Source organism: Dermacentor andersoni, chromosome 11 (genome assembly GCF_023375885.2).
Source record: "Dermacentor andersoni chromosome 11, qqDerAnde1_hic_scaffold, whole genome shotgun sequence".
Classification (NCBI taxonomy): Eukaryota; Metazoa; Arthropoda; class Arachnida; order Ixodida; family Ixodidae; genus Dermacentor; species Dermacentor andersoni.
In genome coordinates this window covers 107,378,718-107,397,075 of record NC_092824.1, presented here as the reverse complement: position 1 = coordinate 107,397,075, position 18,358 = coordinate 107,378,718, and the positions used below count along the sequence as shown (strand labels likewise).

General features: G+C 40.7%; 2 protein-coding genes across 2 annotated transcripts in view; one reads left to right on the top strand and one right to left on the bottom strand.

Moving 5' to 3' along the window:
- Window positions 1-18,358, top strand: part of LOC126539599 (uncharacterized) — a 195,438-nt gene that overhangs the window by 141,334 nt on the left and 35,746 nt on the right. The window lies entirely within an intron of this gene.
- The window catches only part of LOC129386922 (uncharacterized), a 138,893-nt gene that overhangs the window by 109,829 nt on the left and 10,706 nt on the right, over window positions 1-18,358 (bottom strand). The window contains exon 4 of the mRNA XM_072285335.1: window positions 724-792. Coding sequence (XP_072141436.1) covers window positions 724-792 — 69 coding nt within the window. The remainder of the gene's footprint in view (window positions 1-723; window positions 793-18,358) is intronic.

Here is an 18,358-nt window from a genome sequence, read left to right as displayed (position 1 = left end):
GAGTGCAAAAAACGAAAAACGAAAGTGTGGCAGACAAAATGTTGTTCATGGAAATCCCCTACATTTGTGGACTATTACACTGACTGAAAAACATAGTGGCTTCCCAATACAGTCTTGATGTATGTAGTTGTTTCAGTCACGAACAAAACAGCCAGTTGCCCAGTCCTGCACAAGCACTGTGTACAAAGGCCCACGAATTAAAAGTTAGTTGTGTGCATGTGGTGCAGTATACCACATTTCATTTTCCTATGGCTGCAATACACTGCGCAGACTGGTTGCTACTTAAATAGTAGGCCCTTAGAGATTTGCAGCCGTTTCTTCACATTTTGCTGCAGATTGTATCAAATATGAATGCAAACTGTTTCGCAGGACACATCAGTTGAGTTCAAGCAATGGGGCTGAGTAACCCAAGGAATAGTTTTATCCTCCAAAAGACAAATTGTCACTCTTAAAAAATGGTCTCTCTCATAACATTTCAGTACAGTCCCTAGTTTAGTACAGGTTTTTGTATGATGTCTCGGATTCTTCTACGGTACAATGCTGTACCGCACACTCTCTTCTGTTGCTATAATGACAACTTGTAACAAAGGTTTTCTTTCCTTACAAATGTTTGGAGACAATGCCTGTCAGCTCATCTTCTAACCTGTTTTTCATTGGATTTGTGCACTTACATCAAACATAAGCTACAAAAATACCAGTACTCAGAATCACAAAAGAACACACCTGTGTAACGATTCTGCTGGGATCGCTGGAGTGGTCAGCCACAGAATGCAGAACAGGTAGAAAGGCACCCTGAGTTAAACCAAAGTAACAATCATTGTTACATGCAGATCAAAAATTTTATTCTGTGAGGCTTTTAGCATGAATACTAATTACCACATTTGTATGTAAAATAGTTTTGCATAATAGCTGAGCAAGGTTAATCAATGTCTCGCCCTGTAACTGTCAGCCAGTGCTACACATGGCAATGGCGGCAAATATGGCATATCCTTTCAAGTGGAACTTTTGTTGGTTACATGAATTCAAAAGAACTGAGGCTCACATAATACATGACACCTGTGGTTAGAAGGATGTGTTGCATCCAGCACCAAGGCCACAAGTGGCACTGCCTAATACTTCCAGGGCCAGACTTAGTACACACACAATACAAATGTGCAACAAAGTGAACAGGAGGAGAGCTGCTCCTATAACTTGAAGATTGCATGCATCATGCCGATGTGAATGCAGCTCCCATAAGCAGCGAGTTGCCCTTTGGTCCAGTTCACTTCCCTTCCTATTTTCTTTTGTCTTCATTGTTTGTTGGTGCCATCTGGTAATAACGAACAAAAATGAACCACCTCAGTTCCCATTCTTGTTTTGCTACATGCTGTAAAGTCACCCAAATGTGCTTAAGACGCTGCAGGATGTACTTTAACCGTTTTGTTTTAACAATATTTTTCTCTCGGCTTCACTACACCTTAACGTACTGCTAATTCTAGACAATGCTTACAGAAAAACCCATATCCAGACAATAACACCTTCAATTAAGGCTGCACGGTCTATGGCTTCGAGATGTGCACGTACACACTCTATACATGTTTACAATGAAAATATAAGTGACTGATTTAATACGCACACTTAGCATACTGCATAACAGTCACCTGGTTCCAAAATGCTTTTTTGTTATCACATATACGACGGCTACAACTATAAATTTAATTCCGGCAGTGACTGAAGACACTGCCACAACCATCATATTCCAGTCAATGATAATTTTCGAATTCAGAGTAGTTGGACATAAATAAGGCAAATAGTTTAATGAACTGTTAAGGTAAATGGCGGTAAAAGGCCATATGCCTGAAACATAGGTACTGTTTATCACCTAAGCACATTTCATTTCATTTATTTCATTTATTGAACCCTCAGGGCCAAGAGCAGTAAAGAGGGGAGTGGTTACAAAACAGAAATACATAAATAAATACAATGCATATTACAGAACAAGTATTATCATCTTCCTGTTATACAATGTTAGCTAGTGCAGAACGAAAATGCTGGTTATCAATTATGTCGACGATATCTGCGGGAAGGCGGTTCCATTCGCGTGATGTGCGAGGCAAGAAAGACTGAAATGCAGTTTTAGTGTTACACGTTTCAATGCCAACTTTGTGACGATGGTCAATGCAATTTGACACGTATGTGGGGGACGAAATGAGGGAATCGCGTAGCATGGGGTGATGGTATAGTTTATGAAAAAGGCTTAAACAAATTGTTTGCCGGCAGGATGCTAGAAGAGGTAAAGAAAGATTAGCTTTCATGCTTGTTACGCTTGTGGCACGGTTAAAGTTGGACAGGATAAAACGAGCAGCGTTATTTTGAACCAGCTCAAGTAAAGTTATCAGTTTTTCATGATGCGGATCCCATATCACGGCGGCATATTCCAAATTAGAACGTATTAGTGTTTTATAAAGCAGTAATTTCAAAGAAGATGGAGTTTTGGAAAAGTTACGGCGCACGTAGCCCAACATGCGGTTAGCTTTGTTAGTAATGTGTTCAATATAGCGCGTCCAGTTAAGGTCAGTGGAAATATGAACACCCAGGTATTTATATGAAGTAACCGCTTCTAACGCAACGTTATTTAGGTAGTATACAGGCGGAGAGTTCGCACTTCTTGGTATTTGCATAATTTTGCACTTATTAGTATTAAGTTCCATAAGCCATTCATTACTCCAAAGAGAAATGTTAGAGAGGTCACGCTGAAGTCTGTTAGCATCGTCGGGGGATTTTATTTCGCGGAAAACAACACAGTCATCAGCAAACAAAAGAATGTTAGATGATACAATGGAAGGAAGATTATTGATGTAAATGAGAAATAAAAGGGGTCCAAGCACTGACCCTTGTGGCACGCCCGAGTAAACTTCGCTGAAAGGCAAGTTAAAATTATTAGCGTAAACGAACTGCAATCGGTTAAGAAGAAAGTATTCAATCCATTTCAGAACATTGTAGTCGATATTCAGTTGGGTTAGCTTTAAAAATAATAAGCGGTGACATACCTTGTCGAATGCTTTCGAGTAATCTAGGAAAATGCAGTCAGCTTCTGATGCGCTAGTTTGATAGTGAAACTGGCAAGTTGCGTTTCGCAAGAAAATGACTTACGAAAGCCATGCTGTGCGGGTGTAAAAAATGAATTAGACTCGAGAAAGTTCACAAGGTTAGTGAAGACTACATGTTCTAATAGTTTGCAACAAGTACTAGTGAGCGAGATGGGGCGATAATTTATAGGGGATGTTCTATTTCCTGACTTGAATAATGGAACCACCTTCCCGACTTTCCATTGTGTTGGCAGAGTGGAACTATCAAGAGTCTGCTGAAATAACTTTGTTAGTATTAAGAAACTGTGGACAATTGTATTTTTTTTCATAGTTTAGCATGAATGCAGTCAAAACTGGGCGATGAATGAGATTTTAGGGCATCAATAAGTTTAGCAACACCAGATGAATCGATGAAAATTTGAGGCATAGTTGTGAAATTATACCGGAGTGGAACGGGATGTTTGGTATTTGATGTGCGCGAGAAGTTTAGAACAAAGGTTTCATTAAGTTCTGATGCGCATAAATGAGCCGGAATAGGGTCACCTGACGCGTCCGTTAAGTTAATAGATTCTTCGGTATGCGGGTTGATGACGCGCCAAAATTTTTTAATGTTGGTAGATAGCATCGATGGTAAAGTGTTAGAGAGGAAGTTATCTTTTGCTTGCTTAAGCGCAGTTATATACGCATCAGCGGCAGTCTTGTATGCATCTCAGTGTGCGTTACATTGTGATAGCCTGGCTGTACGATATCGGCGCTTTTTTCTGTTAGATAGGCGTCTTATATGGGCGGTATACCATGGGGCTTGAGGATTAGAAGTGATGGTGCGTCTTGGAACATATTTTTGAGTTAGTTTGTGAACTTTCGCCGTGAACATATCCCAGTTAGTTTACACAGAGCGTTCATTAAAGTTTCTGAAGAAGTTTTGAGTAAAAACTGATAATTCATTGTTAATGGCATCGAAGACTGCTCTAATATAATCTAGTATGGTCTTTTTCTTCCTTGCAGGTTTAGGACAGGCAGTGTTAATGTTGAAAATGAGCAAAGAGTGATCACTTATTTTAGGTAAATAGGTGATGGCTGAAGCAAAGTCGGCTCGATTGGTTAGGATCAAATCTAATGTGTTGGCTGCGTTGACAGAGATTCTGGTAGCGTTAGTGACTAATTGGGTAAGTGAAAAAACAGAGCATAAATCAAGAAAATCGCTGGCATCGGATGAAAATGGAGATAGGGTGGAAGGCTGGGTAACCCAAGAAATATTCGGAAAGTTAAAATCACCTAGTAAAAACAAGGAAGCCGATGGAAATCTGGTGTGTATTATGTTAGGTTCGTCATGAAGGTCGTTAATAAACGAGCGTAGAGAAGAAGGACTATAGCATACGCCGAATATTATTTTCTGATGGTCAAGAGTAACTGATGCCCAGACAGTTTCCAAGACGCTATTAGTGTAGATGCATGATGACGGTATGTCTTTCGAAATAGCAAGGAGCACGCCGCCTCCCCGTTGATTAGTTCGGTCATTGCGATATACTGCGAAGCGGTGTGTGTTGTGAAAGAGTTCGTTACCGTGAATTTGAGATGATAGCCAAGTTTCAGTAAGTGCGATGATATGCGCAGAACAGGTGTCGATTGCCGATGAAAGAGAAAGAGAAGTTTTCTTATTCAAGATACTTCTGATGTTAGTATGCAGAATCTTAACATCAGATAGTGATGAATGACCACTGCCCCTGTATTGCCACATTGCCAATGCCACATTCTTGTATTTTTGCTTACTTGCCTAGAGATGGCATCAAACAATTTGCTTATGTGTAAATTTCACTACATGGCTGTATCGCATTTCCCTTGTCTTTTCCCATTTGTCTTAATGCTACTTTATGTGCATGCAAATGTGCCAATACTACCTTCAGCCAAACACAGCATAGGCCAAACACTATGCTGTCCAACGTACATGCATTTCACAACACCGAACAGTGGACTTAGAGAATGAGCAACTCTTTGAAAACGTGCAGTCCTTTGAACACACATTGAATGACATATATCTGGAAAACAATGATGTTGCTCAAATCATAACTTAATCTAACTGGTACTAAGCATAATGCATCATGCAATAAACTTGCATTTACCGGACACCACTATAGACACTACGACCTCGTCAGCTCCTCCACAATCTGGCACGATGTACTCAAGCTGCCTGTACACCCTAGAAGGTGTCTATGATACCTTTTTAAACAGCTCAGCAAACGTGAGAAGGACCTAAAGTGAAGCTCGGAGAAGCAAAAAAAAATTTTTAACATTCCTCTCTGTTCCTCTGCATGGGAAGGTGCAAGCAAATGCTGTATTTGAACTGTGTTTTTAATCGTGCAATACTAGAGATGACATTTTTGCAATAATAATGCGATGAAGAACGATGACAATAATGTTACAGAAACCAACCTAATGAATATTTTTATAACTTGCATGAGGTTTTCGTCATTATGCTTATGCACACACCTGCATACCTCTACTGTGCACAGTATTGTTGTTTCGGATTTTTTATTCTTTTACCACATAGTAATTTACATGATATACTAGTTCTGAAATACATCATGTTGGGCTCCTTCAGTATTTTTATTTTCTTACTGGTACACACATGCCTATACAGGGCATGTGTATACAAGGCAAGCCCTCAAATACACGGAAAATTGTCGCGAGACCGGCGGCTCGAGCCACTTCGCGGGTGTTCTCGGGCTTTTTTCATGCTCGAAAAAACACATTATGTAGCACATATTGAGCCACAGAAAGCTGTACCGGGAATTTTTCATGTTGCCCTACAATTTTCTAATTGACAGTTTTCATCTAATTACAATATTTAAGAAGTTGATGAACTACTATAAGCCTAATTGTGTAATTACACAAAATGCAAAAAAAATCCAAGTTTCTCCAATCGACACCAAAGAACATTACCTAGGTTCTGTGCAGCTAGGTGGCATTTGCATATTTTTAAAGTTTGCTAACGTTGCGTGGGACAACCTGTATACGTTGTCCCATGGAACAGGTGTAACATCAATCACTTTAAGTGAAGCCACTGAACTAGCCATAGCACGTAAAACATACAGGGAAAAAAGTTAACACTAGGTAAGAGCATGCCAAGGCCTCTGTTGCCGAGAAGGGAAACTGCTGTAATGTGCCTGATGTCCGGCTGTGAAGCCGCTTCTTCCTCACAGCCGGCAATGAAAAGGCCGCAGTCCTGAAAGAAAGGGGGAAAATTAGACATTACAATGATTACACAGAACACGCAAAAGGTGGTCGCAAGTTTATCTTTGATTACTTCTGCTGCTACATTGAGTTTTGTATGTTGTTGAGCTTCGATTATTCTTAAACTAAGCTTGCGAAAATTTTATATCTTAATGGCATTGCTTTTTTACAAACTAAAACCTTTGCCCAACTCGTGCACTTAAGCTATGAAATGTTTACTGATCCCCTACAATGAATGGCTTCTAAGACAAATTATGCATGTTGTTAGCCCCACATGTTCATAGCGGGTCCTCTCTTCAGAGGATGCCGCTGTGATAGCTCTTTGGTATAGCACATGCCTCTAGGCCCTTGTGTTTCAAGGGCTCTGGCGAGGCAGCAGTGCTCCAAGTAATTTTACCATCTTATATATTTTATATCTTGCATCATTCTTCTACGATGGATTTTAATGTTCATAGTATTCGTCATTAGTCATCGCCATAATTTTATAGCACGTAGATTTTACGCACTTTACAGCGAATATTTTTAGGCCACTTTACAGCCAAGTCACATCTTCCATAATTCATCATTAACATTACCACATGTCATGGCGCTCTTTGGCCAAACCTGGCCCTTGCGTCACAAAACACCACACATCATCATCATCATCTAAGACAAATTACTGGAGACAAAAGGATGCAGAATTAATGAGTGTTACTGACATTGAAAACCAAGTTAGTACATCTCTGTTTACAACAGACAATGCAGGACCGAAAGCACTACTATTTTTTGCAGATATGGGTTGATCGGGCAGCCTTTTCCTTTTCTTTTTTTTGTGACCAGCAGCAGAAATTTTGTTATTAATACTCGTGCAATGTGTGTGTGTGTGTGTGTGTGTGTGCGTGCGTGTGTGAGTGAGTGTGAGATAGAGAGAGAAAGCTGTGAAGTGTGATATGATCTTGAATTTTTCTGTAAAGTGCACCTTTTTAATGGGAATATGGCATCTAGAAATCAAAACTGAATATTTGTACTCAATGGCATATCAGCCAAGTAATAAGCAATAAACAAGTCGAGGCATCACTGGCACTCGCTTGCTCAGGCCGCCGATAATCAAGGGACGGCGTATCCAGTAATCTGAACCCAAGCAGAAGACCTGTTGCCGCCAAGCAATACGCTAACTATAAAGAGTTTCTTCAAGCCGTAACACTGATTACTCTGATCGGCAGCTCTTGCGGCGTTGACCCGTAGTGCCGTTGGAAGCTCACCACATGCTTTTAATAACACAAACGCGCCGCCGACATTTCTCGCCCGCAGACTAAAGTCGATGGGCGCAGACTCTCCAAGCTATGCGCGGCAATCGCGCACTGCCTGCACAATCAGCAGCGTGGGCACGAAGAGAGACAGACGATAGCACGGAGCATACCGGCAAATCCGCAGAGTGCGCGCTTAGTAATTAGCGACCTACTGCACACAATCGCACGAGCCAGGGGATTAGCGCCACGTACGCGGCAGCTAGTAGATACCGCACACAAAGAAGCTCCGCCGGTTCTCGCTCAAGTGATCGCTGTACAAACACGCACATATGCGCACCACAGTAAACCTTAACGAGTCGACTCATTTTCAGGCCGCGCTTAGGCAGCGAAACAATTAGCTCACTTCACACTGCACGTAACTATTCTGGTGGTATCTTTCGCTTCGGGGAACATATGTCGAACGCTCGCAGCCTTCCAAGATGCGGCAATGTCCCTCATCATCTAATATCATGAATAAGTGCTCTCGCTTCACTCTAAGCACTCAAGTCGCCTCGAATACGAAAGAGCTCGACCAAACACAGTGTTCGTGCAAAATGGTTCTGGACGGCCAACTGTTGCGCCATGTTGCATTGAGGCCTCCAATAAGTCATATCAGCGCGTATCCTCACTTAGAACACATACACACTCATAGAACGTGCAATGGGCGTTCAAAGTCACTTACCGTGGAGTCTTGAGGTTTCAAAACTGTGAGACATCAACAACAGTAGAAGAATGCACCGTCGCTAGTAATGGCTGCTCCTTCGTCGCTTTTCACGCGCGTGTGCGCGCTCCGAAGACCTGTGCTCCTCCGCGCGCACTTTCGACTTACGGCGTCCTCTGCAGCGCCAAGGCGCGGCTACTCCGAACAGAAAAACAGCGCGGAAACGCATTGCGCGCGATATTTCGAATCTGACAGCAGAAATAATTCTACTTAAATTGTCGCTGGGGCAGACAGCCTTGTTGGTCATGGCCGAGTTATTCCTTTCTCTATTTGACTCGTGTCACGTATGGGCGTATTTCAACACTTCCAATTTACCGTACGCCACCGTTTTTTTTTTTTTTTTAGCACCCCCATTTTACAACCGCAATGCACCTTAAAATGAGGTCGGGGTAAAATAATGGTTCTAGCTTATTTTACTTCTTCTCGTGGGAGTACTCATGTTAAGCTGGGGGGAGCATGGCATGTCAGGTGTTAAAACGCCTATATGGGCTAATTTGTGTTTATAGTGCGGCAACTGCGAGCGAAAATTGGCAAGGCTGCTGTTAATTTTCTTCGCGACTTCGGTTCTAGCCATTCTCTCTACCTTTCTATCTAGCTTCGCTCTGCACGTGCACGGTAACAGAAAAGTAAGCGCTGCAATTTCTACAATGCTTTTGTGGGCGATCAGGGATAATTACAGCTGTCAAGAGGCTCATACAGCGACATGCAGGGAGCTCCAGAGGGCATTGTGCACATTCGACGTGGTGCAAAGGCACAAACGAGTTTCTCGCGTCATCTTATCTTCCCTATATAATATATAAGAAGGCAAGTTAGATTTTATATGTCTGCTAGAGGCAATGGACAGTTAAGCGCAAATAATTTCGTTATTACAATTAAACGTGAGTATATAAGAAGGCAAGTTAGATTTTATGAATAGCAACACACCAATACCTCTGTGCCCCCTCCTGTAAAGTTTGTAGGGTGTAAAAAGAGATTTAACATGCAGAATTTTGTCAGCTATTTGCAGAGTAAGCCGTGATTCAGTTATCACGGCTATGTCAGTGCTTCTGTCATTGAGGAAGCCTTCAACAATGTCTTTTTTTGGCAGATAGCTCTGGGTATTTGTTAGCATGCAAGACATGCCGTGATAACGCAGTGAAATGACCTGGATGGGCATTGACAAGGAAGGCAGAGAGCGTGCTGGTGCAAGAACATGTCGTAATAGCTACGCCTTCAATTCAGTGACTAAGTCAGTGTTGGAATTCTAGTTAAACTGCTCGTTATCGAGGAGGAGCCTATCAAAACGGATTTTGAAGGGAACCTTTTTCTGTTGAGCATACAAGTTTGCTTCTTGCCTGCCGCACATGACCGGAGTAGTCTTCCCGTATTTAAAAGGAGAAACCCTGAAGTTTCGATCCTGCAACAATACTTTTTCCAATTTATTTTAAAAACTTGCAAGCTTAACAATTATAAAACGATTTTTACCGCTGTAGAAGCGGGCAAGCCTGTGCGCTCTTTCGATAGCGTGGGTTCCAGTGAAACATCAAGATTTTCCTTGCAAAAAGGAAGTATGTGTGACTCGGACTGGGACCACATACTTCAGCAGCTGTCGATTTTTCGAATTTATTAGCATGATTAGCTGTCCCCTCTATTTAACACCTTAACGGTTAATAAATAACGACAGCAAGGTTCGAAGCATGCACTTCATTTCATTCATTTCATTCATTTCATTTTATTTCCTTAAAGGCCCCATTGAAGGGGCATTAAACAAGGCGTGGGTATATACATACATGAAAAATTGAAGGACATATTTCTATTACAGGGTGAGGTAATTTGTTACGGTGTTTCCAAATGTGCTAGGACAGATTATGACTGTGATTTCATTTGCAAGGCTGTTCCAGTCTGTTGCTGCACGAAAAAAGAATGAAGACGAAAAAGTGACAGTGCGTGTACACGGACGCGCGACTTGTTGCGGGTGACCGGTGCGGCTGGATATGCGTGCCAGGGGGAGAATGTATGGTGTCTTGCCAAGTGAGCTGTAAAGGAACTTGTGAAAAAGACAAAGACAAGCAATGTGGCGGCTAGATGTAAGCAGTGATAAGCCGGATTCTGTTTTTAAGGCTGATATACTGATGTCGTAGGAGTACTTAGAATGAATAAATCTTGCAGCTCGATTTTGAAGCGATTCCAGTTGATTGATGTGATATACTTGATGAGGGTTCGAAATGGGGGATGCATATTCTAATTTCGCCCTAACGACAGACTGATACGCTAGTAATGTTACATTTTTTTAGGCGTGGCGCAAATCGCGTTCTAAAAACCCGAGTGTTTTGTTAGCGGATAGAAATGATGTTCATAATTCATAAAGGATGATGATGTTCATAAAGGTTAATTCACTAAAAATGGTTATTCCGAGATATTTGTAGGAACTAATTCAAGGTTGACGTCAGCAATTTGGTACGAGGAAACAAATGGATTTCTGCGGCGGTGGAAGGAGACAGTCTTACATTTGTTAGGGTTTAGTTCCATTAGCCAAAAGTTCCACCGTTCCTTACACTTCGTAGGTCGTTTTGAACGGACGTGTTATCTGAAACACTGTTAATTTTACGATAAATTACACAATCGTCTGCAGACATGCGGATGTTAGAAGATACATGCATTGGTAGGTCATTAATGTAAATTAGAAATAGTAGTGGACCAAGGACGGACCCTTGGGGTACGCCTGAGATTACAGGGGGAAAGTTAGATGCTTGAATGTTGACAAAGACTGATTGTGAACGGTTACTTAAGAATTCTTTAATCCATGATAAGATATCGGTATTAAGATATAATGCGGCAAGTTTTAGTAGTAGACGCTCATAAGCAACTTCGTCAAAAGCTTTGGCGAAATCTAGGAAGATGGCGTCAGTCTGGAAGTTAGAGTCAAGGTTTACATGCAGGTCGTGAACGAACATAGCTAGCTGCGTTTCGCAGGAAAAACCTTTACTGAAGCCATGCTGCGCAGGATGAAAAAATATGGTTGGTATCAAGAAAGTCCATGATATGTCTGTAGATGATATGTTCAAGGATTTTACAGGGTACACTGGTCAATGGGATGGGGCGATAATTTAATTTTGTTTGTTGCACCATTTATGAACTGGAACGACCTTTCCGTGTTTCCAATCTGGAGGCAGCACTCCCGTTAAAACTGACAGTAAAAATAGAAGACAGAAATATACTGTACAAATATGTTTAGCGTTTTTAATAAGTTTAGACCTAATGTCGTCCACAACAGCTGCCGATGAAAGTTCGATATTGTCTATGAGGGATGAAATGCCGGATGGAAAAAATGTAATTGTTGGCATGGTACGTTGAAAGTTCGCATGGGGAATATAAAATGACAGTTCAGTTTCTTGAGTAAAAACTGTTGCAAGGGCTGTGTTGAAGAAGTGAGCACATTAAGCGTCGGTTAGGGCATCACCTGATTCATTTGATAGGGTAATAGTTTGCGTGTCCTGTGGGCTTAAGACTTGCCAAAGTTTTTTGGGTGGTTCCTAAGCATGTTCGGCACATCAAAATAAAATAATGAGCGTTTGGCATGATGTATGGCTTCCAGATAGGCAGTTTCAGCGTCTTTGTATTTATTCCATGCGTCAAGGGTGTTACGGGACTTAGCTGCGCGGAAGAGAAGTTCTTTCTTGTTTGCTAATCGCTTCAATGCTTTACTGAACCAGGGCTGTGCTGAATTGGAATAAATGTTACTTTGGGGAATGTATTTGCAAACTAGATTGTTTAGTTCCTCTTTGAAAATGAGCCAACTTTCACCCATGGTATGACAAGTAAAAGAACTTGCAAGACTAGGGTAAAATTGCGTTAGTTCATAATTATTTGCTTCATAATTGCCGTTTTCATACAAACGAATATTCTATTTAACAGTCGGGGTCAAAACGGGTTTAATTACTAAGTCGACATGAATGACTTTATGGTCGCTGATTTCAGGAAGATACGCAATGGATCACATGCCCTCGGGATTACTTGTTAAAAGAAGGTCTAGAATATTTTGGCAGTTATCGGTGACACGGGTTGGTTCTGTGAGCACTTGAGATAAATTAATGTTGAGGCAGACCTCAAGGAAGTTGTTGCATTCCTTTGATGTAGCCGTTGCTGCAAGCCGGCTTGACCAATTGATATTAGGAAAATTAAAGTCTCCAATAGAATTGACGTGGCCCACTCTACTGCCATCTGTGCCATGCAGGTGTGTACTAAAATTTCGTTCCTCGCTAGAAAACAGTGATGATCAGTTGCTATTTCGGTTCCCACGCCTGCAGGTCTTTTGCAAGAATATTTGACTAGTATGAATAATTAACTTCTTCACTAGCCTTATTTTTCGGGCGTAAACCTTGTGAAACAAGGGGCAAAGATCTGGTAAATATAAATACTGGATGTTCCAGCATGCCTTTTCAGAAATTTTTAAAGGGGATCTGTGACAGATAACACAATTCTAGTTCATAACCTGGTCAACTTGAAGAGGTGGACATTACTTGCAAAAAAATGAAACGTGCAATCGACTAATTAACAGAAATTACCTTCTTAAGTTTTAACGAATTACCCATATGTCAATTTACATATTCTGGCTGCTCGCAAGATGAATCCACTTTAAGAGAATCACTCAAGAGGACACCAGTTTCAAGATATTAATTCCCGAACTTATCGCAAAAATGCATTGATGTTCCAGTTACCTTTTTAAGAAAGCGTCATTTTATGCATTGAAGCACAAAAGTAGCTGGAACGCCAATGCATTTCTTCGCAAAGTTTGGGGATTAATATGTTGAAATTGGTGTCATACTGAGAATTCGTTCCGAATGGATCTGTCCTGCGAACTAAACAGCTAGAATTTGTAAACTGCAATATGGACAATTAGGTAATTAGTCAAAAACTTAATTAGATAATTTCTGGTAATTATTCGTTATGCATTTCAACCTTTTGTGCAAGTCTGCCTCTTCGAGGAGACCAGCTCATGAAATATAACTGTGTTATCTGCCACAGGCACCCTATAAAATAATTTAAAAGTGTTTGCTGAAACGCCCTGTATAGCACTATCCTGGCAATAATGGACAAAAGTGCTTTTTTTTTTCCTGTCTTGCGTCAGCGAACGCGAAGAGCAGATGTTGACGTAACAACCTGTTCATTCGCAACATTTCGGATGCTAAATAAGCACAGGAGAAAATTGAGATCAAGCTTATGCCTGCCCTGAATACCACAGTTCCATATTTTTCAGCTGAATCGATTAAACGTGCTTCCTGCTTTTACCTTTTTTTCATCAGCAATATTCTAATACATAAGTGTGAAGTTTTCAAACTTTAAAGTGAAATACAACTTATTTCACTTAGTAGTCAGCTCAAGTCATGCAATATTACTCATGGTGAATATTTTTTCACAACGCGTATCACTCGCTGGAAAAAGCCAGCTTGGATATCCTGCAATTAAACGTAAATACGACAAACTGCTTCTGAACTATGAGTGCTATGTTCTTGGTACTAAATCTAGTGCGCGAAAAAAAAACATCAAGGACAACGTGCAAGAAGTTCTGAATTTCCCTTATCGAAGTACTTGCCGGTAATTCGGCTTAGCAAAGCGAGAGGCGAAGTGGACAGTCTTTGCCACGTCATCTATATATCCTGTTTACTATCATTAGAGGAGTGCTGAATAATTCTTCCTTGTCTTCACAACGATTGGCCCTTGCTTTCCACACATTGTCACCTTGACGAAAGCATGACTTTCAACTAATTCTAAGGCTTCCCAAATCTTTGAAGATGCCTATCGCTTTGAAATTGACCGGCAGGACTGGGCTGTCCGTCATGGAGGCAGCGTTTTCGACATTTATAAGGACAATCCGTCTTCATGAATTTTTTAATTTTTTCTGTTTAGGACATACTGCAGTCCGACGACCAAGCAGGGGTGGCATAATACAATGAAAACTGACAAATAAATTCAAACAATACACAAAAATAGAAGTAGTGACAATGTGGCTCAGTGGTATACACACTGTAATTACTATATACAGGCAAAAGTCATGCAACACAGCAAAGCACTAGTCACAGACATTAATTTGACAGCCATCGTAATTTGAATCCTGTGGTCATAAAGAAAGAAGATACATAATTTTCAAATTCAGGGTTTTTCATTTCCAAAAAGGCTTCAGTTCGTAATTTTTCCATCCATTGATAGCCTGAGAAAAAAGAATACATGAAAATAGTAGTCCACGTGAAGTGCAGTTCAAAGGTGTGAGCCTATAGAGCCTATAGAGTCTGTAGAGTTTGTCTATAATTTCTGTTACTACTGATCTCAAAATCATCTGGGCTTCATTGACGATAAATTACCAGAAAGTTATTATAAGTGCTCTTTATGCCCTACTTCTCCCACATCCAGCTTGATTAGTGAAGAGCACAATGCGATCAATACGTGTCCTTACATTTTCCATCATCACTGCTTTATTTGCTAGACAGTTTGAACCTTACAAACATTAAATAAAACCCTCAGACTTTAGGATCGCCGCTCTTGACAAGATATTCCAATATTATTTCATGTTTTTTTCGCAAGTGGTAGCACAAACATACTAGGAATACGTCTTATGCCTCAAGTGCTATCTAGTACTTACTACTCAAAGTAACTTTACTTCTATCATTACCTTCTTTCCACCTTTGAAGAGGAGCTGAAGAGGTTGTAGAAAATAAAAACCGAATGCCTGTAAAACGAGGCAGATTTTATAAGTGAGCACTCTGAGTGACAGCACCTTGAATGCAAATGTGGAAGCAATAAAGTTTACAATCGCCGTTCAGCTTAGCTTAGCTTCAGACATCTCTAAATTGTTGCAAAGACTCGGCGCCAGGTAGTGATCGCATCATTTATGAAGTGACCAAACACATACATTCAGAAATTTTAAGAACGCTTCTATATTTTTTAATGCAATGTTGGGAGCCCGAAACATTCCATCTGCTTGAAAAGAAGCTATTGTTGTCCCCACACTTAAACAAGGGGCGAACTACATCGATGAAATACGTAAGGCACATTGTTTATATATATTTAAAATCAGATGTAGGCTATGGCTAACAGTTCAAAGTGTGTAAAATTTTTGCACGCCTTAGCAGTAGTTACGTTCTTCAAGGATTGTAGCAGCAGAAATTGTAGTACGCAGACAAAGAAACGAAAGAACAGACGTGAAAGTAGCCGCACTGTCAACTGATTTCTTGATTGAAATTCCCGTGTTTTTTATTTAGTCGCAAAATCTGGCCCCTTTTATCTGCTTGTGGTTAAAGGGACAAGATTTCGCGGCGAAATAAAAAGCGCGGGAATTTCAATAAAGAAATCACTTGACAGTGAAGCTACGTCGACGTTTGTTCGTTCGTTTCTGTGTCTCTGTTCTACAATTTCTGCTGTTACAATCCTCGAAGAATGAACCTACTAGCTCAGTTAAACCGCCCTTTTGACAGTAATTACATATGTAGGGTATCGGAAGCGTTATTACTGTGTTTTAGAAACAGCGCCGAATTTAACATGCTACCCTAGAACTGTAAACATCAAAAAGATCAGACATAATGAAACGGAAGGGGGGGGGGAATATTATGGGTAATTTCTTCATGAAGTCCCGCAAAGCATATATGCTGGAAGGTTTCAAACAGACCAGTGAGATAGGGGCAACGTCTTAAAGTGTGGAATTTATTTATAGGCCACTGAAATGTTTATTGCAGCTGCTGAAAAGAAACAGCTTCGCTGGAAATTGGGTTGCAATTCTGCAAGGTCACACAATTCTGCACTCTTTTGTTGTGTGTTTGTACCGTTAGCAACTGGGAACTCGTACAGGCTCACAAAACTGATATTAAGTATTTGTTATCTTTATTCGTGCACCAGTAGTAGTTTGGCTAATGACCCTCGCGACACCATTTATACCATTCCAATATGTTAGCCAAACGTTCCTGTATTATAGAAGAACTTGTTGCGCGAGTTGGTAGATATTAGAGAACATTGTTTAACTGCGCGAAGAAACGAACCACAAAGACAGCAAGGGACAAGGACGGGCACAGTCCTTGTCCCTTACTGTTCCTGTATTACTTCCAGGTGATTTTAACTACAGGAATATTGTTTGGCATACTGCTGTCACTCAATTGGGTTTGTTTTGTACTAAGTGTACGGAGCCTCTGTTATGATTTGCACTATGAACAAATTGTTTATACTGTGCATCAACACGAACTGCATCATTTACTGCGTGCTATATCTGCTTACTGCGGCAGCAGCTCTTTGTAGTTTCATCTATAATCTTCCTGGAGTGAGGACCACTGTATTTTTCACTTCATGTTAAATTTACCGTCGATCAAGCATCAGTGCATTCACACTAAGCATGTAACAAATTGTGGAGCTGCTGAATTTGATGATGTTAATCATAAGTTATGTGTTCTAATCGATGAAATCTGGCAGGGTTTCTCAAAGCGGTATGTGAACGCCAACTGGAAACTATTTCAATAGCTGCGTCCCTAAGAAGTGCTCACTGCTATAAGACTGGTAACGTCTAATAAGCACGTGCTTGGCAAAATAAAAATCAACTACCAAGCATCAAGATCGGTGGCAATCAACGATCAAGCGTAAATGAATTATTTGTTCTGCTAAAGTTATCAACTCTGCTTCACATTGGGATAACTACAGCTCGTTAATTTCAGACCTTAAAAAAGAGCTGAGATAACCAGAGGTTATATTTTTTAATAATACCCTCAGTTTTATATTGCCTCGCAATCCGAGACAATTTCCCAATGTTACTTATAAAATGTGTACTTTCCATGTTGCTCTTCAGGCACAGGGCCGAACATTTATCCATAACGAAGAAAGTGCCAGCGTCGTAAACACTAGTGTTTTCTTTAGCGTCTTCTTATGTGGACCGTTTTGGTAATCCTGATTATGGCACATTTGTGTTTCGCCCGATGCATTCGATTTGGTTTTTATTCGGCAGATACATCAGTTTTATGGCGATGTTGAATTAGCCATGACAAAAGTGCAAACTCAGTATACTGTAGTCATGGGGACTTCAATGCAAAAGTGGGGAAAAGGGCAGTCTAGTGAACAAGCAGCTGCCGACTACGGCGTCCATTCTAGAAACGCTAGAGTAGAGATGCTGGTAGCATTCACGTAAAGGAATAAGCTGCGGATAATGAACACATTCTTCATGAAGCGTAGCAACAGAAAATGGACCTGCAAAAGCCCTAATGGTGCTGCAATGGCGATACAAGAAATGAAATAGATTTCCTAATTTCTGCCAATCTCGGCGTAGTGCAGGTTGTAGAAGTGTTAGGGTAAAGTGCAGTGATCGTAGGTTAGCGAGGTCTAGGATTCACTTCAATTTGAAGAAAGAGTAAATTAGGTCAAGAAGAAACAGGAGAGCCGAGACGCGGTAAGGGTAAAAGCAAACCAATGTGGGCTGGTACTTGCAAACAAATATGCAACTTTACAACAGAAAGCTGAAGATGACATAGAGGGTATTAATTTAAACCCTAACTAGGCTGCCCTCAGAAGCAGCGGTTGAAGTGGGTGGTAACGCACCAAGGCAAACAGTAGGTGATCTCTCCCAAGTAAAAAAGGACCTAATAAAGAAACGACAAACAATGAAAGTATGCAACTGAAGAGGTCAGATAGAATTCACAGAGCTGTCAGAACTCATCAACAAGGAGATCATAAATAATTGTTGAAATTATAACGTGAGAAACACTGGGGAAGCAGTAAAAAATGGACGCAGCATGAAATCAGTGAGAATGAAACTTGGCATAGAACAATGAAAGATGTATGCACTTAAATTTAAGCAAGGCAATATCATCAGCAGTTTTGAAGGTATCATAAAACCAGAGGAAGAATTCTGTACTGGCTTGTGCCCAGAGTAGTCACGACATCTCCATTTGAAGTAGTAATGAACAGATCACAAAGGTTCCTTCTACAAGTAGAAATGAAATTGGAAGGGCTTTGCAAGACATCAAACAGGGAAAAGTGGCAGGAGAAGATGAAATAACAGTCGATTTAATCAAAGATGGAGACATAATCCTTAAAAATCTGGTGGCTCTCTCTACTTCAAGGGT